This window comes from Dreissena polymorpha, chromosome 4 (assembly GCF_020536995.1).
Source record: "Dreissena polymorpha isolate Duluth1 chromosome 4, UMN_Dpol_1.0, whole genome shotgun sequence".
Lineage (NCBI taxonomy): Eukaryota > Metazoa > Mollusca > Bivalvia > Myida > Dreissenidae > Dreissena > Dreissena polymorpha.
This window is the reverse complement of record NC_068358.1, coordinates 125,143,757-125,168,947: the sequence shown is the minus strand read 5'-3', so window position 1 is coordinate 125,168,947 and position 25,191 is coordinate 125,143,757. Positions and strand designations below refer to the sequence as shown.

The 25,191-nt window shown below is 34.4% G+C and overlaps 1 protein-coding gene across 1 annotated transcript; it reads left to right on the top strand.

Moving 5' to 3' along the window:
• Nucleotides 1–641: 641 nt before the first annotated feature.
• Nucleotides 642–24,366, top strand: LOC127879955 (glutamate receptor 1-like). The gene is made up of 17 exons (XM_052427092.1): nucleotides 642–777; nucleotides 5,633–5,816; nucleotides 6,163–6,315; nucleotides 6,888–7,136; nucleotides 7,488–7,699; nucleotides 9,047–9,100; nucleotides 10,557–10,694; nucleotides 11,260–11,448; nucleotides 16,295–16,402; nucleotides 17,582–17,692; nucleotides 17,936–18,145; nucleotides 20,714–21,060; nucleotides 21,272–21,470; nucleotides 21,626–21,873; nucleotides 22,119–22,227; nucleotides 22,754–22,891; nucleotides 23,373–24,366. Exons 2-17 carry the CDS (start codon nucleotides 5,726–5,728, stop codon nucleotides 23,385–23,387), a joined length of 2,571 nt encoding a protein of 856 aa, XP_052283052.1. The 5' UTR covers nucleotides 642–777; nucleotides 5,633–5,725; the 3' UTR covers nucleotides 23,388–24,366.
• The last annotated feature ends 825 nt before the right edge of the window (nucleotides 24,367–25,191 follow it).

Below are 25,191 nucleotides of genomic sequence, written 5' to 3'. Positions count from 1 at the left end.
TTTATTTTAAATTCCTGCAACGATATATATTCATGCGACACACCAACACTAACTCTGATCCTAATAAAAAGACGAATGCTTCAGTTTTTGTAGGAAAATATGTTCGAAATATCTTCGTCACAATCGGCTCGGGGCGCTAATTTGTCTTTGCTGTATTTTATGAAATTCGTCTTTAATGTATAATTTTTCTTGCCTAATTTGTGTAATTGTAACATTTTTTATCAATATATTACAATTTAACGCATATAAAAAATCGTATAATCTCGCTTTAACGTAAATGCAAATAGAACATTATTTTGAAATTGTATTTAATTTTGTATATACATATTTCGCATGTGGACATGTCTTAGTAGTGATGGTGAACTGCTTACATATCGTAGCTAAAATACGCAAAATGGCATTCGCCAGCTGCTTTGGGATGTACATATAACGAAATCTTAACGTCTGATTATTTAAAAACTCATTTTGGAGAGTGATGCAATACAGTCATTTTCATCGCAGGTGCTTGGGGGAGTTCAGAAAACGAATTCTCAGCGTCTGATTATTTAGAAACTCATTTTGTTCTGCACTGCGATGCAGTTATTATCATTGCCCATCGGCCAAATGTATTTGCGAGACAAACGAGCAGTTGCAATTTCCAGCTTGTAGCCGTTTGATCACAGCACTGATGATATTGGATTTTGCGATCCAGAAGGACTGAAACTCGCTCGTGGACATCGGTTGCAAAACCATATGACACAAGCCTCCGTATTAGAGTGGATAATTTCCCGATAATCGGTAAGTTTCTGTGTAGTATTTTTGGAAATGTTTACATCGATTGCAATCGTGCTTGTCATATTTTGGCTATAAAAATGTCATTGTGCTTTTTTGTTAATCTTTGCTTTCATAGATAACAGTTTAACGGGCGATATTGAACCGATATTTCTACCACATGCGTTTCAGTTCTGATTCAATGAGAGAATAACCACAATATCCTGTTTGAAAACCATCAACGTGTTATAATATACTTGAACATGTACCTAATATCCAATCTTAAGATTGTAGAATGGGTCAATATTTTTGCGTTTAATTTATAATATGATTTGTCACGCAAAAATCTTCACAGAACAGCAAAAATATTGTCATACTGTAGCGTGTGTACATCTATTTACAGTCACAAGTTTGAAGAAGATAATTATCTTTATGTGCTTTGTCTGTCCACAACCATATGCAGGAATCTTTATTATATGATCTGTTTACATCGTAACTGAGTTAAACTGGGGATTGAACGACAATATACGTCTTTATAGAAAATGTATGATGGGTTTAATTAAATTTTGTTGATTTAATTGACGGGATAGTTCTTTAATCAGTTTCTGGAGGTTTAATCACGATTTGCTGTTTCCAGAAGAAATTTTTGTCGCCTGTATAAAATGTATACTTTGTATGCATATGATCTGAAGAGTATTCCTGTATTATTTGACAATGAGCTTTTTTTAAATCTTGAGTAATAAACGTTATAATTGCCTCGTTATTATGTTTTGAGCGGAACCGACTATGGGAAGTGTAAAACAATTAGCAATTTGTTTTCAGCCATCGTTTGAATTCATGGACACATTTGAAAGTGGCCCAAACAGAACGAATATTTCTGAATATCGACCGTTTATATGCAAAATCAATGTAAAACGTCGATTTTTAAACGAGTCAATATTTAAAACAAGCATCGTCTATAAAGTTCTGAATGCTTATTTAGTATACTCACGATTGTAACTCACGATTGTACATTGTATAACACCAAATTTAAATTTTACATAGCACATGCAGCGATATCATAAAAAATCCTCTATCGGTATCCTTAGTCCCTCCTCCCCTTTTCGACAACAACAGCATGTCCCATTGTCCCTTTGATAGTTGGTTCGTGTCGATCTATGTAAAGACCGATGGGCCAATGTTCTATGATGATATGAGGAAAGAAATACGATTTGGGAATATTTTGTTTTCAATGGTACCGTACAGATAATATAATCGTTCATCATTTATCCAAACATATATCAACTCAAACTAATCAAGGGACACGGGGTATGATCAAACTGGGGTGGGGAGGCCATGGGAGCCTCGAGAAAGAAGGGAGAGTTTAGTATACATGCCTGTGGAACACAATGTCACCGATAAAGTAAACCCACTGGATGTACTTGGGCGTTTCGCGGTATTACAGTACAGTTCATTTCGCGCAAATAGTTTTAAGGTGGCGAGAATGGCTGTCGGGCCACTATTCTGCCGAAATACAAAGAAATCTGTAAGTATTTTGAACACGTTAAGCCCATTTCTATTGAATGACAAACGATGTTTGAAGAGGTTTGTGACATAAAAGATATTGAACCTGTTAAATAATGCCCTTTTTAAATACACGCATACGTATCGAAAGTTATACACTAAAATTACTTTTGATAAAAGGTATAAATTGATCAAAAACTTATGGTGATAAATTGCATATTAATCTAAAATCCCAAATCGTCTTTCATTATCTTTGTTTGAAAAAAAACACACTCCAGGAACATCATCGGGACAGAAATTCTAGTTAACCTCCGCTATATTGTATTTAAGGAAAATGCCTGTATATTGCATTACAAACAAATACAAAACCTAAACATAATAAAAGCTGGGAACGGTCAATACAAAGCAGTGCCCCTGCCGATTGCAAGGAAAACGATCGCAGTAGACCGGACATCTGTAATGGTCTTGTCTGTTGCATGGTCACGAGGTATAAATAGTAATCTGTACAGCGGCTCTGGTTTGTCAGGTCATTTATCGAACTATACCGACACTATTAGTTTCCAGGACTGTAATATTGTGTCATTGCATATACCAAGGCGAGCGCATTTGTCGTAATGCCTCTTTTGGAATAAAACGATAATGAGTTTTTGAACATTGTCAATAGTTAAAGTTCTGTGTTTTTTTTATTTTAGTCTTATTTTGTAAGGGGAAGTAGCCGAATATTGGGACCCTTTTCAGAGCTCTTTAAACTACAGTGGATTTTTTCGTTGATGAAAGATATTTACGATCTTTCTAACATCCAGATGTCAGACAATGTTTTGTAGATATATCGCTATCATGATAGTTTTAAATCTTTATTAGAAATACAATTTTTCTTTGTATACGGGTATTATATGTTTAAAGTTAGTGTTCTGTCATTAAAGTAGCGGATTCTCTCCTGATATGAAACGCGTCATGCTAAAATTGGTCTTAAGCCTTTTCGCAGACTGGTCTTGGGCTACGCTGGTCGCACATGGCTTATGACCCATTTTCGCATGACGCTGGTCATATAGTTTCTTGAGTTTCGTTGTTTGCCATACTGCACTCAGCATGATTCATTCTAAATTTCGGTAATTCTTGAACTTTTTTCTGTAAAAAATGTTTTTGTCTACGGAATCCAAAATATACGGCGGTGATTTTGAGGGCCTCTGAGCACAAACTGATTCTCTTAAATGATGATTGATAACGATCCCCAACCAATCAATATGGTATGTTTCCTCTACTTGCAATACCAATGTGCATCGACAGAGCACAACTCCATGGAGATTGATTGAATGCATATTCCTTGTCAAGCGTATTTTTTTTAAATTTTAAGTCAGATATCATAAATGAAATAGTCAAGCAAAACGGTACGGATAATTTTATGTAAGATTCTTCTATATTTTAGCAAATGCTGACGTTAAAACTTTCGTAAAAAAACTTAATTTTCAACTGCATTTAAGCTCTCAATTACGATTACGTATTTCCCTTATTGTGTGTATACCAGCAGTAATTTTTTTTTCTTTGTTAAAATAAATGCACAACCACTAATTGATAAACATAGATTATGGGGATGTATGTGCATATATAAATAAGACGAGAATGATTATTTTATTCAATTGGTTTATTTTTCAGAGTACCATAATTCTACTTACATAAATCAACCAAAAGGGCATATTGGTAGATAAGGATAAATATATAAACGTATTTTACACATAAACAATGAGATGCAAGTGTTTAATATAGACTCTTTTAACGCTGGTGAATATAATTATGGTGAGTAGAATGTAAAAACCTTTTGTTGTGGTGCGTTAAGAGTGTGGGCCATTAAATCTCATTCGTCGCCCACAAAGTTTTGACTTCTAACAAACAATACAGCCGAAAACATTTAAACGCACGCAATACCCCAGTCGGAATCAATATTAACATCCTTATATCGGAATCTAAACGAATTATCTATTGTAAATAATATATGAGCAAGCTTTTTACTCGTGCGAAATCGAGGTTCATGTTTGACAAATTGTGACAATTAAGGTAACTTATAGTGACAGTCTGAGTGATGTCTGACGGTAGTCTTTACCAATTGTCCATAAACGATTAAGTGCATCAATTACGAGTTATGTTCAAATCAGTATTCTTTCCAAAATGTTGTGTATGTTCGTTTTAGAATCGTGAAATTGTGTTAAGTATGGTTTTTATTCGTCGTCGTTCGACGAGAAATGCTATGTAGAAAAAAGACCAATAACAAGGTATAAACTTGTTTGGAAAAAGGTAAACACTTTTGCGACCGTAGCTCATGGTCGTTTGTAATAACTAGGCAATGTTCATGTAATATTTGTATCCATAATATTTTAATTTTATTTTTACATATGTTTGTCCTTGTTTGAACGCTATCAGCAAAAAGGTTACCCTGAATCTTGGAAGGCGGTAAACATGGTTAAAATGCAAGGTTTCATTTATCCTTCATTATGATCTATGTTTATCATGCGATCAGGCTATTTGAAATACTTGTATTGACGGACTTCATTTCGTCATCAATCAGAAACGATTCAATATGTTACGAATAGAAAAACATTAAGTAATAAAATTGCAATCGACTTTAATGATTTTCTCTTTAATGCCTTTTAATTCGAATGCAATTCTGTAAGAACCATGTTGCTTATACGTGTGTGTTGGATTCTGAGCTATGTTTGAGGTTATGAATACCTTTTTAACGTGTAAAATTAACCGATAACGCTCCATGTCGGCGATCCCAGCTTATTCATTTTTTTGCTGTTCATGTTTATATATGTTTGCTCAACAGGATTTTTGCCCTAGACCTTAATATAGTTGTTAAACATAATGGCATTAGATGACGTAAAATGTCAAATGTCTTGTCATTGTTACATTCAAGGGTTTCTTTCATATCTGTATTTTCTGCAAGGTTTACAGTTAGTCGGAATAAAGAAAACACAGTTACCGACTTCAGTGCGTTAAGTTCTTAGTCTAAATGAAACATACTTGTGTATTGAATAGTTTATGTTGAGAATCACCAATATAACCGGTTTGACAATCAAACCTAAAGGGAATAGCCTCTTGTTTGTTTGTGTTTGTCAAGGGTGTAATTTTAAATAACTTTAGAAGTCGCTCACAAGGACCGTGTCGAGGTTCACAGACACAAATCAGCATGACATGTCTTAGAAAAAATAGCATGCAAAGAATATATCTTTCACTACACAAAGAGATTCCAAATACTTGTCAATGAGGAAACACTGTGACAAGTGTTGTCGTGACCACGAACCAGGTGTTTCTACACACACATATTCATCTACATCTAGACCGGCGGTTATTTGGTGTTATTGAGCGCCTTCTTTTGTTTCAGATTCTCAATAACAGACGTCATCCTTCAACTTAAGAGTCCCCCAGGAGCTCACAAAGCCGTATTTTCATACCAGGCGTTATCGCACATGCGACAATGCCTCGGCGGTATTTGATTTCTATGTGGCTTTTGAGTCTCTTGGTTGATATTGAAGTGAAATGCAGTAGCAACGGAACTGTCAGTATTGGTAGGTCGAGTGAATATCCAATCTTTTATCCCACTCAGCACGAAGTTCTGAAATCCCATAGTCAAACATCATATATTTTAGTTATCCGTCTTAAAGCAATTCCCAAATGAATAATTTTAATGAAATATTCTTGGGACACATTCTCCGCGTAATAGAATGTTCTAGTTTTTAAACAAACACGTAATAATGCGCTCGTAGTTGTTATAATGTGAGATACCGGGTAATGTTATTAAGAACATTTGTATATTTAACGCTTTCTTGGTTTGGCAAAAGTCAACGATCAAATATAGTATTTTGCTGTTATAATGGACAACCGTAAAATCATATCCACTAACTGTGTTTTCAGGCGTCATAGTTGGACAAATTGACGAGCAATCGGCTCTGATTAACCGTTCTGTGGAGATTGCAATGAAGGCTTCAAACAACACTAAATACGTAAAAATGAATCCCATAAAAGTACCATGCAATTTATCCGACAGCTTCAGTGTACGGAAATCGTGTAAGTAAAGTATAAAGAATACTTAAGCAAACACAGTTAATACCAGACACGATTATATGGTGGTTGTTTTTAATTTGTCACAGTATTGCGAAACTTTCGAAATCTCGACTTTATTCATGAATGTATGCATCAAGTCCACCAAAATTCTGAAATTAAAGTGAATTAATAGTTGAATAAATGCTGAAATGCAATAAATCTATTGTTCGACCATGTTTAATAGAGTTTAGTTATTCAGTAATTACACGGAGCGTATATTGACCTCATCTAGAGTCCGTGGTTATTAATATTGTACCCATGCCGATATAACACCGAGCACTTTCAATTGTTAACTATTTGTTTTGTTACAAGATTCTACAATGTGAATTCGATACCATTGGGATATTTGTTTCACACTTTAAATGGCGGAAGGAGAATGTTTGTGGTGTTAACTCGTATTAAAATATTCGTTCTGGGTTCATTTTACGCCTCCGTGTATTTTTAAGATGTTCACAAAAAATGCAACTTTAATGGACTTGCACTTGTCAAGATATGATTTCTATACAATTTGAAACTAGAGTTGGATTTCATTTCAGTCTGTGCACTTATTGAACATCAGCCTATCGCTTTAATTGGAACATCGCAAAGTGAAACATTTGATATAATCGCATCATACAGCCAAGCGTTGCGGATCCCCTTTTTCGTACCAACGATGACCAGAGATGCGACACTGGACAAAGAAAACTTTATTGTAAGCATGTGCCCTTCATTTGCCCCGGCTGCTATTGACTTCATCAAATACAATCAGTGGACGAAGATATTTTACGTCTTTGATGGAGATGACGGTATGCTAAGATAACAACAGCAAAGATGTTCTGAACTGTTATTTTATAGTTTCCAAATGTCGTTCAACGACAATTATATGATTTTCTGCATGTGTTCTTAACTTGGTTAAAATTTATTATGTTTCCACATCCTTTGTTAAATAGAATAATGAAGAAGGTACTTTATTTAAAAAAAAGACGTCTACAGTCATTAGATAAAACGGTTTAAGTATCATAAACATGCACAGTTCTGGTTAGGACGTATGCACATAGGCGTATAGTTACTTAGTATATGATGTTTAACGTTATCATTTGAACTTACATACCGCGATAATACCTTTACATATAGAAGGCAAATGATCTTAATTCCAGCTCTTTGGCGCCTTCAAACGTTGTACGAAGCGTTTGCCGATTACAGAATCCGGGGCCAAAGAGTCCCTTTCATCATCGATGCAATTCGGATTCCCAATGTGAAAGATTGCCGTGAAATATTGCGAAAACTTGATCGGAACAATAACATCGGCAGCAAACGTATCGTCGTGGATTTACACACTGTTCAAGACTACAATGTTTTTATGAGCCAGGTATGTTTTTTTCCGTTTTTTAGGATATTGTCCTGAGTATAGTATTTAAAAAAAATATAGTATGTGCCCGATCCAAAATAATGACAGCGTTAACATAGTTCGGTAAATGTTTTTGCCTCTAAAAGACCGTTCGCTATTTGTTTAACCTTACGTTTTTCTGTTAAATTACACGTTTAATGTTCCATTTTTAAATGCGTGTTTAGTCAAAGACACACCTAAATGTCTTCAAAATCTTGATACATAGTGTATTTTTTCAAGTTGTAATTATAACTCCCGACCTAATGCGCTCATCAGCAATGTTTGCCTTTAAAGGTCTAAGTCGCAGTTTTATGCGAAGGGTCTAATTTTGGAATTCGTACGTTGGAATTCTTATGTCATATTAACTTTTCAAATATTGTTATGGGTTTACTACGACATTTGGGTAGTGGGTATTTTGTAGAGTTTATCTCTTTAAGTATGACGTTGACTTCATGTTTTAGGATAGAGAAGTTGTACAATAAGTGTTATCTCCGCTGTAAACTTACTTGCAACCTTAACCCATTAATGCCTAGCGTCTACAAAAAAGGCCTTGGCAAACAGCGTAGACCCAGTTGAGACGCCGCATGATGCGGCGTATTATCTGGGCCTGTGCTGTTTGCTTAAAGAAATTTCTGTAAGAAATATTCTAAATATAGAAATAAATATACTAGACATTCCTAATTTCGGAAATAAATTGATCCAATTTAGAAGGATGGGAGAGTCCACTAGGCATACATGGGTTAATTGTAACCCATGTATCATTCGCTGAATTTCAGCTTTCGGTTTCCAGCGAACAATTGTTATGTTTACCTAGCTTTACCTTACAATCAATGTTTACTAGTAAAATTTACGCTATTGAAAAGGCTGTAATACGGGTCGTCATATCTTCGGCTGGTTGTCGATATCGCGATGCATGTAGTTGTTATTTTTAACCCATTTATGCCTAGTGGACTCTCCCATCCTTCTAAATTGGATCAATTTATTTCCAAAATTAGGGATGTCTAGTATATTTATTTCTATACTAGATGTCTAGTATATTTATTTCTTACAGAAATTCCTTCAAGCAAAACAGCGCAGACCCTAATGAGACGCCGCATCATGTGGCGTCTCATCTGGGTCTTCGCTGTTTGTCAAGGCATTTTTTCTAGACGCTAGGCATAAATGGGTTCATTTGTTCTGACCAAGTTTCATGAAGATACATATGCCTTCGTGAAAATTGATTTGAACACCAAACTTGTTCAGAATTAACACATTTTAAGTTTAAGTGTGTCAATTATTGTAAAGCTGAAAACATGTGTGTTTTAGTGACATGGTTTATTTCATTGACAGATCATTGACGTCGGAATGAATAGGGATGGCTACCACTATTTACTTGGAACCGTGGTAAATATAATTCAATGATTAACATAATACACGTAGTTAAGGAGAAGGAATAATTATACTTCTAAAGGTGACTCGTTTTTGCTATAGTGTCTCAAGTTTCGAGTTGACGCAAGTATATAAACCATAAAAAATATTGCAAGAATTAGTGTAGAATAAAAATTGTCTTCGTACCTAGTCAATCATTCTGACGATTCCTTGATTCGGCTAGCTACTATTTATACATATTCTTCATACCCAAACAATTGCAACAAAGCCATTTAATAAAACCCAGGGTAAAGTTGCTTTACAAACACAATTTTAGCCAGTTTCATGCCAGTTCCGCAGTCTAGCCAGGAGCTATCCTGTCTGCTTATGACTGAGACAAGGAAACCTGGCATGAAATTAAAATTAAAGGGGCAGTGTAGCTCCTGAATATACAACGCGTATGCGCTTACCGGTTTGGAGCTACGTTGGCCGTATTCGTCTTAAGACCCATTTTGCGCATGGTGAGGTTAATTTTTAAACAGCCTCATATTTTTTGGTAGAGAAAACTAAGCAAAATTATTGAAACAGAAATAACTCTGGTAACGTCAACGATGCTAGCTCATTGTGAATATTAAAATTATTTACTGATGTCATACTGGTTGAAATAATATGTTGTGGCGTAAAATATGCATTTTAACATACACTGCGTGTCAAGTATGTGAGAAAACATCTAAATCAATGTGTGTGTGTCACATTTGAGCTAATGACTCAAAACTAAACAATTCATCGTATATTCCATACTGGGTCAACAACAAAAGAATAAAAAATGTTAACTCCTGACCTCTTATGAAAAAAGTTCTAAAATACATTCGCATAAATGCGGAAATCATCGCATTAGCTATTTCGTGTAAAACCTTCTAACATGGGTATGAGCTGTGTTTGTCGTTTGAAAGTCAGTTTTCAATTTTTTTTAGATATTAACTAACGTCGGAAAAATACAATTATCGTGATTTATGTTATAGTTTACTATACACATGCGCAAATACTGTGTATTATACGAAACAATATATGTAAGTTTAACCAAGTTCTCGAATGACATGTAAGTAAACAACTGAATTGTGGACGGTTTTCCTTCAATAATTTTATTACTCCGACGTTTTCGATATTGAAACAACAAACCGAGGGAAGCACAAACACAGTAGAATCGAAAGGGCGTATTTCTTTAAAAGAAATATTCATATTAAGTGACTTACCGAGTGAAAATATAAGCCACTCCTTTACGAAAATCACAAAAACGGCGCCATTTTGGAAGTCAGAACTGGCATCATTTTATTTCTCAGTAATGTCGGATCTAATGTAAAACGTATCATTTAAATTAGATATGTTACAGAATAGTTATACCGAATTTTAATTTTAAATACAACGGTGATACATGTACATTCCATAATTCCGGTTCTGAGAAAAGCAACTAAGGTGGTGCTTTCTTCGTCAGGACATTGGAGGTATGGACGCGGAACTGTGGAGATCGTTTACATTTGGAGGTGTGAATATCACTGGGTTTCAACTTGTGAAAGCAAGTCACAGACACAATGCCCTTAGCGAGCTTCTGGAAGGAGACAATCAACCATCAGCAAGTTCACTTAACTTTTGTTACCGATCATATGCTTCTGAAACAGTTTATTTTTCAATTTATCGCGTGTGAAACGATCAAACTAAAAAGCTTAAATGTTGCATCATATCAAATGTCGATTTGAAATGCTGTCATGAATTACTTTCCAGAGCATCAATATGTTTCAGATACAAGTCTCTACAAAAAACATTAATTGATTAAAATACAACCCCATTTTGTAATTTAACTAAACGGACTTTGACTGTGTAATTACTGTATATAACGACCTTTGTTAACCCATTTATGCCTAGTATCTAGAAAAAATGCCTTGGCAAACAGCGTAGGCCCAGACGAGACGCCACATGGTGCGGCTTCTCATCAGGGTCTGCGCTGTTTGCATAAAGGAATTTATGTAAGAAGTATTCTAAATATAGAAAAAAAACTAGACATCCCTAATTTTGGAAATAAATTGATCCAATTTAGAAGGATGGGAAAGTCCTCTAGGCACACATGGGTTAAATGAATAGGTTCATGAAAAGTGTAATATAACGCTCATACGCATAAAAGCACTTTATTTTACATGCAGGTAGAAGTGGCCTTGACCGTTGACTCGGTGGCTATTCTTACAACGGCCCTTGTTCAAATAATGCAGCGGCCGGATAAGCAAGACATACTCGGCTTCCGGAGAGGCGAGCTGTATTTGTTCATGAACTGTAGCGCAGATCCAATTAGACCGCTGCAGAAAGGGCATGTGATACTAGAACACGTGCTAAATGTAAGTAACACGTGCTAAATGTAATGTAACTTGTTTTCAATCATTTGCCTTATGACTTAGTTAACTAAATGAAGCCATGAAACCTTCTCATACGTATTTGAAAAAAAATCTTCTTAACTTAAATCGCAAAGCCCAAGGCTTTCATATTTGGTATGAAGCATCGTGTAGAGGTTAGAACTCCAAAAAGTTTGTTCAAATCATTCCTCTGTAGTCAAAACTGTCCACGTCTCAGGTGTCATCAGTTTTGCCAAGACTACTTGCATAAAACCGAAAGGCATAAAGATTTCGTATTTGGTATGCATCATCATGTAGAAGTACGCTACAACGTTTGTTCAAATCATGCTTCTGGGATCAAAACAAGCCACACTTCTGGGGTCACCAGTTTAACATGAACTTATGATTCTATGATATGGAAAACTTTAAAATCTTCGAGTCTAAAACATTACAGCAAATTAGTTTCATACTCGTTATACATACTTGTAATCATGATCGTCCTCTACAAAGTTTGTTGAAATCATGAACCTTCAGAAGTGGCATCGCCCAGAGTTTTACCATTTAATCATTGACTAATAAGTATTAGGAAAACCTTCAAATATTTTTTTTTGACATACCGTGTCTATTTTATTTGATATGTAGTCTCATCTAGAGGGCCGCTTAAAGTTTCGTCATATTATTCTCTTTGGCTCTAAATTGGCCTTTACCCGGTCTAAACTTGAAAGCCAGTGTTTTTAATATTTGGTTTGTAGTGTTATCTAGAGGTAAGATACAAAGTTTGCTAAAATCATGTCAATGGGGTCTATGCTGACCATGGCCCACGGTCCACGTTTTAACATGATCATATTGCAACATAACGTTTAAAATCTTACCTGTAAAAACCCGGCGCAGAGATTTAATATTTAGTATGTAAAATAAGACAGTGGTCATGTACACAGTTTGAACAGATGATCCTCTTGTCTAAGTTGGCCAAGCCTCAGTTGTTACACATTGTTTTTTCGAGAGAGAGCTTAAAGAGATTTTCAAAATGTCTTACGGTTTTGCTATTTTGTATGTAGTATCACAAGGTTGTAGCACTATTGATCTCGTTCTGTGTAAAAGTAATATTTTTACATTGATTCATAAGTTTGAAGTTTTAGATCCTAACATTTCATCAGATCACTGTGTGGTAAATTTTCGTATTGAATGTAAAAGTGACATAGAGACATATCCTAATAGTAATCGATATTTAGAAAATGATGCCAAAAATACCATACATTTATAAATGGGATAATGAAAAGAAAATGGAGTATATAAATGCATTAAATTGCATATTATCATATTTAGTAAATTATCCAATATCCAACAATTTCAATACATACCAAATTAGAATTGGATGGTCAGCTTGTTTTACGAATTTTAAAATATGGGTCAGAAATCTGGGGCTTAACTGAGTCAATGGTAATTGAAAGAGTTCACGTAAATATTTTCAAAAAATTAATAGGCGTGAAAATTCAAACACAGAATAATTTTGTATATGGGGAACTTGGAAGAACATCTTTGATAACTAAACCAATATGTAGGTGATAAAAGGGTATTTTATCCTTTGACAATCTAGATAAAATGATAATTTTATCCAAAATTGGATGTCAGAACTTAATGATTCTTCAAGAGAAATAAGTTTTAGGCAGTTTTGTAAATTTTAATTGCAACCTTAATTTAACAATTCTTAGTATAACTAAGTTTAGATCAAATCTTTGCAGATTAAGGGTTTCATCTCATAGATTAGAAATCGAATCAGGCAGATGGCATAAACCTGAAGCTATACCTATTCAAGATAGAAAGGGTCATCATTTCAATGTTCTTGAGGATTAACCCATTTATGCCTAGCGTCTAGAAAAAAGGCCTTGGCAAACAGCGTAGACCCAGATGAGACGCCGCATAATGCGGCGTCTCATCAGGGTCTGCCCTGTTAATATTCTAAAAGTAAAAAAATGATATACTAGACATCCCTAATTTTGGAAATAAATTGATCCAATTTGAAGGATGGGAGAGTCCACTAGGTATAAATGGGTTAATATAATATTAGAATGTATCTTAAATGATTTTTAAGAAATTGTATATAAATAAATGTTACTGTAAAAGACCACACATGATATTATTTATTGAATTAATGCAATCTGATAATACAAGTACCAACAGAAACTTAGCTATGTACATGTATGTATATAAAGCATTTAGTCAAAAAAACCTGTATAAATAGTATTATGATCAATTGTATAAAATTCATTTCTCAAACTTGACTTCTCGCTCTCTTGTAAATTCGTCTTTGTTGTTTTTGATGTTATCGTTATAGCATATAAAATAGATTCTAAATGATGTAATCCAATGTCGTAGAACTTTTCATGTATTGATACTTTATTAAACAACTTAATTCGATACTGATCACATGTCATGCCTTTATATATGTAACTATGTTTTGATCATATATACTCATGGACTGTATATATATTTGAATATAATAAATTAAATGTTTAGGTCAGCGACGAGGTATGTTCAAATCATGCTCCTGGAGTTAAAACTGGGCATCACATGATTCATATTAACTTATTTATAAAATAACTTTCGAAATATTTCTCTCTGAAGCCACATGAGTCAGCAGTTCAATATTTTGTTTGAAACATCGTTTAGCGGTCATTAACATATATGATTCAAATCATTCCACCACCCTCGATGTGTCAACGATCCAAATGTCACATTATTTATGTAGACTTATATAGTAAATAACTGTTAACATGTTCATCTCGTCAACCGGTAGTGTCAGGGGTTAATTATTTTTTGAATAACATTCAGTAAATGATTGTCTTTTGCCACATTTAATAAAATCATGACCCTGTAGTTTTATTTGGCAACGCCCTGATGGTTACTTTGTTTTTCGGCGTAGATGTCTAACCCAGCTTTTCATCTTTAATGACCTTATCATCAGCTTTCGAGATGCTGGGACAATTTCCCTCCACTAACCAAAATTAATAAAACCGAATATTTATTGGCTGATTTAAAAGAAATCCCCCAGAACAGTTGTCCAATCATTGTTTCCATTTGTATATGAATATGTCCAGCGTATAGTATTAAAAGCAGCGCAGAGTAGGGAAATCCTGACTATTGTCTGCATTTTCATACGACACATAGATATTTTTTTTAGCCAGATACCATTACACTTAACATTCATTGTCGCAGAATTTCAGGGTCAGTACAGTGTCAGTAAATCGTCATGGGGAGACAGAATGGACTGTCGAAAAGCGCCTTACGATCATTTTACAGTATTGTTTTCAATATGTAAAATAACACGAATTCTAGGGAAAGAATTGAATCGAAACCTCTGGTTAACTACCAGTTATTTGCATTTTGATTATATAAAAAAACTACCGAAATACTATAGTTAAGGGCAAAATCGTTTAATTATTCAATCACACATATGTGCCAATCATTTTTAGTTGCACGAGTGAGTGACGAATATTTTCTTCATTTAAAAAATAGACATAGGAACGGTTACATAAATTATACAATAAAATATATACGTGATAATATCGCGAGATTTACCATAATAAAGCGTATTAACTTCAAAAGGTGTTTATGAAATAATCTTTTAAAGTTAAAATTTATTTTTTTTAATAAAAAAATAAAGTTATTTTCGATGGATACAACATTTTAAAGTGATGCACGTCTAGTTTTTATTTAACTACATGCAATTATATATTTGTCTATTTTGAACTCTCATGTTTGCAACGAACGCCGAATATGTTTTTACAGATATTGCTTGTTTCTAGTATATACGATAGGTTTCTCTGAAACTGCAAGGTTTAGAGGTTTTGTGTTTGGCATGTAACATCGTATGGTAGTACTCGTCCAAGTTTGTTCGAATGCCACTGAATGGTGGCACAACGAGATTCACACAACTTATATCGAATTAAATTCAAAATTTGTTTTTAATCGTACTATAAAACCTCAGTGAACACAGCTTAAAAATGTTGTAGTTTACACACAAAAATTAATAATAGTTTACATGAAATAAACAATAAAATTAAAAAAAAGACGCCCTAAACCAGGGGTGTCGAGTATTATGCCACTGCCCTACAGTTTCTCAGTAGAGCGCATAATGATCCTCTGGGTCAACTTGTTGACGAATATTGTTAACACAAATACCTGTTCTTATCCCACTGTAATTGAAGCAACGTTTTGTCAAATGCTGATTGGTTTCTGGTAAGTAACGCTATGACAAAATGTCTTTCACCAATTTGCAAGAGTTACCAGTTTCATTTTTCGTCCGTACCAAAAATACGAAAGAGATTGGTTTGAGATAAGCGGATTGAAGTATACTACATTACAGTTATCCTGACATTTGTGCTTTCTGATGTGTAAAGTATTTCAATAAAGGTGGGGGACAATACAGTTTTAGTGGATGTATATATTTACACTAGGAAAGACAATAAAGTGACATATTGAACACAATGAAATGTTGTATTATAAAGAAAGCAAAATAAATGGCTAAGCTAATATTTGTGCATTGTCATGGGCGTTGGGAGGATACCAAGCAAGTTTGTAACGGTATGTCGTGGATAAGAAAATAAGCAAGACAATTATTGAGTAAAACTGGGCATTTACTGAAAATGCCAAAAAATATACTGTAATTGTAAAAGTAGTAAAATAATTTGGTAATATTTAGCATGTCTGGGGACCAAAACATAAACGCCACAAGGAAAATTAATTCAATCAGATGTTGGATACATATGCACTGTAAGTATATATAATTATATAGAACAAAATGAAAGGTTATATCATTACATGTGTAAAATGCATTTCGTTTATTTTGTAGGTAACACGAGATGGTCTGTCTGGAAAAATTGCGTTCGACAAATTTGGTCATAGACGAGACTATACCTTGGATTTACATCACTTGAGTTATATGGAAAAATTGCGGAAAGTGAGTTAAAGATATAGTTATGGTTCTTATTTTCTGCGCGTCCTATTAGGCCATCTATGATTTTATGAAGTGTCATTTGAATCCATTCAAAACGTTTTTAAGATATTCCTCGCACAAGAAGCGGGACATGCTTACGGACGGAATGATGGATATAAGATGTACGAACGATGCTATTACTTTATGCCTCCCATCGGGAGCATGCACATGAATTACTGCTATCCGTATAGCATGATCATTTTATGTTTATTGTTGTCGTTCTGTTATAAAAGTAGTGAATCAGAACAATAATTTCTGCCTTGATAGAGTTGTTGGAGCTTCATCGATTTAACCCATTTATGCCTAGTGGACTCTCCCATCCTTCTAAATTGGATCAATTTATTTCCTAAATTAGGGATGTCTATTATTTTTATTTCTGTATTTAGAATATTTTTTACAGAAATTTCTATAAGCAAACAGCGCAGACCCTGATGAGACGCCGCATGATGTGGCGTCTCATCTGGGCCTACGCTGTTTGCCAATGCCTTTTTTTCTAGACGCTAGGCATAAATGGGTTAACAAACAATTTAGAGAGGACATTGAAAGACCGTGCACCGAACACGAACCAAAAGTATCTTATATGTTTAAGCTCATAACCCACATAGTGTTAAAGGTAATTCATATTGAACTCTATATAATTATAAAAGACTTTTGGATGAAGTTCGGAGTACAAGAACTACAACTATTTCTTCGATGTTTACAAAGTAATGACCCTTTGTTACATTTTCTTGTGCAAAGTATAACTCAAAGTATGACATTAATTGTAAGTTCACATATCTACGGTGGGCATTACAATTACTGTTTTCTATAAATGTATAGAATTTATCTGTGTTTGCCGACTTCAAAGGTTACGACCATAATTTTGGGGAAAGCAATACTTCGTGGACATTTGGTTTTAACGTGACACCATTTGTTTGTTAATTGATTATGAAGCAATTAAAAGTACATATATATATATATATATATATTTGTTAAACTTGGTCACCACATATTCATTATTCAACCCATGCACATGGCGTTATTACCATTGGATTCTAAATTAATTAATCAATATACAGATTATGATATGGTAAATGTTCAGGTAATGAACAATATTTCAACAATGTGATATCATATCAAGACATATGTTTAATTGTGTTGCAGATTGGAACGTGGGAGGATGGGGTAGGGTTTCGCGACATTAATATACAGGCACCACTAAACGTTGATCCGAACAAAACTCACAACGGCTCTCAGATAGTTACTACCATTATAGTAAGAAAACGTCATGTATATCTCTAGATTTTGTCATTAGTTATGTAAGTAACTATACAATTAAATGATGTAGGGTCAAGATTGTCTGGGGGTCAACATTATGGCGAAGTTCTTTCAAATGAAGTGATTTTAACAAGTGATCTGAAGATATAAAAATTATAAATCCATGACTTCTGATGCAACCAAACAACCATGTAACATTCATGGAAACGTTTATAGTATTCGTTTCTTTCCTGTTCTCAGAACCCACCATTTATACAGTTGGCTAGGGGCGAAAATGGTCAACCAAGCGTTGGTAATGAACGGTTTGAAGGATTCTGCATCGACATGATGAAAAACATTGCAAGTAAAATAAACATGACATATATTCTCAAACTAGTGGACGATAAAAATTATGGAACAAAACTTCCAGATGGAACCTGGGACGGTATGATTGGAGAACTTATAAGAGGGGTAAGCATACCGTTATTCTGTTCGATTTTCTGTGTTGATAACATTGTATAGTCAAAGAAGTATTGAACTTTGTTTTGTCCTGATCCGTCCGTTCTTTCATCTTGAGATGTATCAATTAATCCGCGCAATTTATTTAAAGTAAACCTGGCTTTAGAACCTTAATAAAATATTCATGCAGGTGAAGTATAGGCAAGGTTGATTAAGAAAATTGGTCAAAATGTCAAAGAATATGAAACAAAACATAGCTCGCTTAGGCCATGATCTGTCGTCAAATGGGATTGAAGCGAACGTTTCAGGCCAGTTTTAAAATTTGCGTCAGAATATTATTCTAGATTGAAACTGAATAAAGATCAAATTTGGTTGAAAATCTGCGTTGCGTAGTCTTATAAATTAAAGCTTGTAATTATAATGAAATATTGGTTATGTCTCAAAAAACTAATACACGGTGTAAATTAACGCATTTCTATCACTCAAAGAAACATTGCTATCATCAATTCAAAGTTAAAAACTTGTTGTCAGATGGGGTTTTCCTTACATCTTGATTCTTTAACGAATTGATCATTGGTGGAAAATTGGTTATTAATAGCTTAAACAAGATTAAAGGGAAAATCGACGGTTTTTTCCCCATACAGATAAACGTTTATTAAAACAGATCATATTAACTCTTTTCTAGCATATATTCATCTCGCACCAATTGCTTTAGGATAATTAGCCGGATTTTTTTCGAAAAAATCTCGGCTTATAGATTGATGTTGTCGGGCGGGCGGGGGGGCGGGCGGGGTGGCGGCGTGCTCGAAAATGTTAAAGTTCTTATTTCATGGTATAACTTTGGTATGCTTGGACCTAGAGTCTTCAAACTTGACATGAAGGTTGGCCAGGATTAACAGATGACCACTGGTCATTTCAAGGTCATTCATTTGAAGGTCAAGGTCACTGTGACCTTCAATATAAAAAATGTTAAAGTTGTTATAACTTTGGTATGCTTGGACCTAGAGTCTTGAAACTTGACATGAAGGTTGGCCATAACTAGTTAGTAACCACTGGTCATTTCAAGGTCATTCATTTGAAGGTCAAGGTCACTGTGACCTTGAATGTAAAAATGTTAAAGTTCTTATTTCATGGTATAACTTTGGTATGCTTGGACCTAGAGTCTTCAAACTTGACATGAAGGTTGGCCAGGATTAACAGATGACCACTGGTCATTTCAAGGTCATTCATTTGAAGGTGAAGGTCACTGTGACCTTCAATATAAAAATGTTAAAGTTGTTATAACTTTGGTATGCTTGGACCTAGAGTCTTGAAACTTGACATGAAGGTTGGCCAGAACTAGTAAGTAACCACTGGACATTTCAAGGTCATTCATTTGAAGGTCAAGGTCACTGTGACCTTGAATGTAAAAATGTTAAAGTTGTTATAACTTTGGTATGCTTGGACCTAGAGTCTTGAAACTTGACATGAAGGTTGGCCAGAACTAGTAAGTAACCACTGGACATTTCAAGGTCATTCATTTGAAGGTCAAGGTCACTGTGACCTTGAATGTAAAAATGTTAAAGTTCTTATTTCATGTTATAACTTTGGTATGCTTGTACCTAGAGTCTTCAAACTTGAAATAAAGATTGGCCAGTACTAGAAGATGACCACTGGTCATTTCAATGTCATTCATTTGAAGGTCAAGGTCACTGTGACCTTAAATGTTAAAATGTTAAAATTGTTATAACTTTGGTATGCTTGGACATAGAGTCTTCAAACTTGACATGAAGGTTTGCAAGCACACTTAGATGACCACTGGTCATTTCAAGGTCATTCATTCTAAGGTCAAGGTCACTGTGACCTTGAATGTAAAAATGTTAAAATTCTTATAACTTTGGTAGGTAAAAATGTTAAAGTTCTTATTCCATGTTATAACTTTGGTATGCTTGTACCTAGAGTCTTCAAACTTGACATAAAGGTTGGCCAGTACTAGAAGATCACCACTGCTCATTTCAATGTCATTCATTTGAAGGTCAAGGTCACTGTGACCTTCAATGTTAAAATGTTAAAATTGTTATATGCATTCAAAACATAACACAAGGTTTGCTCATGCCTTGAAAAGTACTTACATTTCATTTTGACCTTTGAACAATATTTCAGTAATTTAAGTATTGCATTGACAAAAACACGAAAGGTATTTTCCTGTCATTTAAATCAAAAATCCGGCTTCAATGCGGTCATCTCCGACCGCGGAACTCTTGTTTTATTTTTATACCAATTTAATCATATACGATGCAAATTAAAGGGATTAACACAAATGTTTATATCCAAGATCTACTCGTGTATCGTGTTTTCTCACATTGAACCAGGTAAACGATGCAATCAACAGCATCATGTGGGGGATCTTGTTAAAATATAATATACTATTTAGGCAAATACTAAATAAGGATGATGACTTTCAGTGTATAAATTGTTCGTTGAGCTGTTTAGCTTCGCATGTTCACTTTAAGTAAGCTTTGCCAAAAAATACGATACAAATGAAAAAAGCTTTAAGCAAAACAACCCAAATAAAGGAAAATTGTGTTCATATATTTTCAGGACGCCGATATTGCCCTCGCAAGTCTCACGATCACACATAAACGAGAACAGGCTGTGTACTTTACCAAACCGTTTATGAACACAGGAATAAGTATAATGATAAAAAAGCCTGAACGAGACAAACCTGGTGTTTTTTCGTTTATGGACCCTATGTCAATCGACATCTGGGCTTGCATCATAGCCGGATACTTCGTTGTCAGTTTTATTTTGTACGTGATCGGCCACTTCAGTCCATTCGAACAGCAAGACCAGGACGACGGAAAGTCATCGGATACGTTTTCGTTCATTAATACCTTGTGGTTTTCACTGGGTGCTTTGATGCAGCAGGGGCCTGATATTTTCCCAAGGTGTGAATGTATTGATGGATGCACTGCACATTTATTTAAATGTGTGTTGCTACATGCTGAAAAAAGTATTAACTTTGGGTTTGTATCAGCCCTTGAGTGCATGGCATACCTGTATGTAATACATTACGTGTATTAAGTAAATGTAATCAGATGGCAGATTCGTCTTTTAACAAACATTCAAATTTAGAATGAAATCTTTTGTTATTTTCAGATCTCTATCTGGTCGCATTTTAGCTAGCGCATGGTGGTTTTTCACATTGATTACAATATCATCATACACCGCAAATTTGGCAGCGTTTTTGACTTTTGAAAAACTCATCACACCTATCAGTTCCGTCGACGATCTTGTCAAACATAGGACAATTAAGTTCGGAATTCAAGCGTCTGGTGCCACCAAAGATTTCTTTAAGGTATGCTTGGATCCTATCTGAAATATAAATAACAATTATGATTTAATATATCATCAGATATAACAATATTCGTACGGAGAAATTTAAATCACAAGTAGTTACTAACATTACTCTTTAAAAAACAACCGTTTTTTCAGTCTTGTCTATATTTTCAGGATTCCAAGGTTCCAATTTACCAGACGATGTATGGCATGATGGAAGATTCTGTTTCATCGGTGTACGTGGACGACCCAGATAAAGGTTGGAAACGTGTTATACAGGAACGCGGAAAATACGCGTTTCTACTTGAATCGTCTAGTAATAATTACTATAACCAGCGAAAACCATGCAAAACAATGAAGGTTGGTCGCAACCTCGACCAGAAAGGCTATGGTATTGCGATGCCAAAGATTTCAAATATCAGGTCAGATGCCAAGATGGGCGTTTTGTCTTAAATGGCTTTATTAAATACTTAAACATTGAACGAATTGTCAGTGAAAAAATATTCGTTACAGTTCCAAAGACATATTCATTGAACTATGAACCTTTCCATTATTGTTGTACTTGTGATATAATTAAAAACAACCATGATGGTATTAGTTGGTTAATTTTTGAAGTTCGATGCAAAATTATAAATTCAAAACTTCAAATAGCTTTAATATATTTTAGTCACGACATAAATATAGCTGTTCTAGAGATGGCGGAAAGGGGAGATTTGTTGAAACTAGAACAAAAGTGGTGGTACAGTAAAGGAGAATGTGGAAACGCTGACGGTGGGGTATGTTATTTTATTCAATTTATGGTTCGTTCAAATTAAGAAATAGAAAAGTGGACCATAACATAATTACGACAACAACATTTGAAATACTACAACGATTTAAACGATTCACCAATATAACACCATCTATTACGTCAACTACATCTATCACAACTATTTCTACTAATACTCCTGCTGCACGAACTTCTGTTTATATTGCTGCTGCTTCTACTACTGCTGCTGCTGCTGCTACTCATACTACAACTACTACTACTACTGCTACTTCTACTACTACTACTACTACTACTACTACTACTACTACTACTACTACTACTACTACTACTACTACTACTACTACTACTACTACTACTACTACTACTACTACTAAAACTTCAAATACTAGCACTATTCACACTTCTCATAGAACTACTTCTTTTATTATAATACTCTAATTCCACCAACAACAATACTTTAACAAATACAAGTGCCACTGCCGCCACCATGAAAACAATTATTATTATTATTATTATTATTATTTACTTTGCAGGACAAGGGAAAAAATGCACTAAACCTGAGCAACGTCTCTGGTGTATTCCATATTCTTATTAGCGGGCTGGTGACAGCAATGATCTTGTCACTATTACAAATTATCTGCAGTTCGAACCTGAGGAAAAAAATGTGTAAAGTAGGTTTTTCACATAGTTTTGTTGTTGTCAATATTTTATACTAAGATGAAAACTGTTTCATACTCAGAGCACATTTTGCTGAATAATTCTAGTCGGGATCATATACACGTTTATCATACACCACGATGCATTTTTCCCGACATCTAAACTTTGAATATATTGATGAAAAACAACAACAGATAACTGCAGTATTCATCAGCAAATTACCAAATTCCCATTTGTAATTGACTATAAACAAGTTTATATATAGTAAGCTTTTCCGGTCAATAAAATAGTAAGATAGTTTATGTATAGACGGCAACATCTCGAGAAAACGTACAAGCTATTTAATGGAACGCATATTGCATGTTAATCAACTGAATAGTATCTTCCTTTTTGTAAAATTAATTTATTATGAAACACAATAATTATGTTTGTAATTCTTATAATAGACCATATAACACAATTTTTTCACGACTTTCATGTTTGTATGTGTTTCAGAAATCGTGCAGTTGAAGCGGTCGAACATTCTCACTTGTTAAACACTAAAATATCCTATAGTCAGTGATTGGTCATCAACATATAGAACATCCAAAACAAACATTTAATTGTGTGTATAAAAAAGTGCCATATCCACTCCCGGTATGTTCGACGGATCTTTACGACATAGATTAACCCTTAAAGCGCTGGAGCTGAATTTTAAAGGCCTTTGCAAACAGTTTGGATCCAGATGAGACGCCACAGAACGTGGCGTCTCATCAGGATCCAAACTGTTTGCTATTCTGATAGTATTCTTTGAAAAAAATCAAAGAAAATGCTAATTTTAGAAATTCTGCAGACGACATTTTTGCAGACGACAAATTTCCCAGCCTGCAAAGGGTTAACTTAGTCCGCAAGGAACAATACCTTTATAATAATACTATTTTACTTCGTTTCCTCATACAAACATTAAAATACATAATAAATGTTACTTGTTGTTTAAAAGCTTATAGCTATTGTATAGCACGGCCTGGTTGCTCAAAACTTTTAGGACCAGCTAGCATCCTTTAATGTATGGATCAACTTATGTACGTCACTTAATTGTTAATCTTTTAACATGTGTGCTAATTGTTTACAAATGTGTATGCTCGAATATTTGCATAAGTTTTATTATATAATTGCTTTAAATATCATTTTTTTATTTGGGTCTGAAGTTAACAGACTGTTACCTCAAAAGACCGTACAATATTTAAGCAATTGTACACTGGCCTGATGTCCGTAAACAGACATCTCTTTTGGTGCACAATACATGAGTAGCGCACTGTTATTCCTTTTCGTATGGTCACATATGAAATTTTATTTATCTGAAGATCTCTCATTGCCAAAAAAATAAAAATATTCGTGCTTATATTTAATAAAAAATGAAAAGATATGCAAACCTTCGACAAATCAGCATCTTGCGTTTACAGGGGATATAAAGAGGAGACATCGGCGCATTTATTTGACCAGTTACGAACATTGCTTGATCAAATTATTAAACTTATTAAATATATGATTTATGTTCTTTATTTTCTATCATATTTTTTCCTGTAAAACATATGTAATTTGTTTTAATAAAATTGCACAGATTGTCATTTAACTATAGAAAAACTATGAAAAGATGTTGAAGAATTATACCTGTGATTGCAGCGTTGTGCGCTAGTTAGGTAACCGCCGCGATGAGTTGAACCATTCATATTCTACAGCATTACTAGAATCCGTATTCATATGTACTTGCATGTAGAATTTGAGGTGTAAAACAAATTAATATCATTGACATTTTAAAAGACGTCTTCGAATTTTATATGTGAAAAGCAATTTCTTTAAACCAATTGTTAGCGTCCAATAATACATTTGCAGTTATTATTAGGACCATTATCTGAGCCGACAACAGAGATGAGTTGAACGTAGCTGGTGTAAAATTGATTGCTTAAAGCACAGTGACAGGCTGACATCAAACGTTTATTCAATAATTAAACCAATTCTATTTTTCCAATATACGAAGACGGACATGTGGGCACGTGGGAAACGAGTGATAAAACGAGTATAATGTGAGGACACGAAGAAATTAAAGGCGGAAACGTGATGCGACTGATTTGAATATGAGCGAACGGGTACAATGTGCTTATTATCGACAACCTCTCAACTGATCTGTGCAACATTTCGCTGTGCGACGCGCTACTTTTAACATAGGGGCAAACGCGCCGGGAGCTTTGTTCCGTACATAAATGCAGTTAGTAATCGATATACATATTTGTTTTCGAATTCTTTATTTACCTCGTCAAAACGTACATGCTAGTCG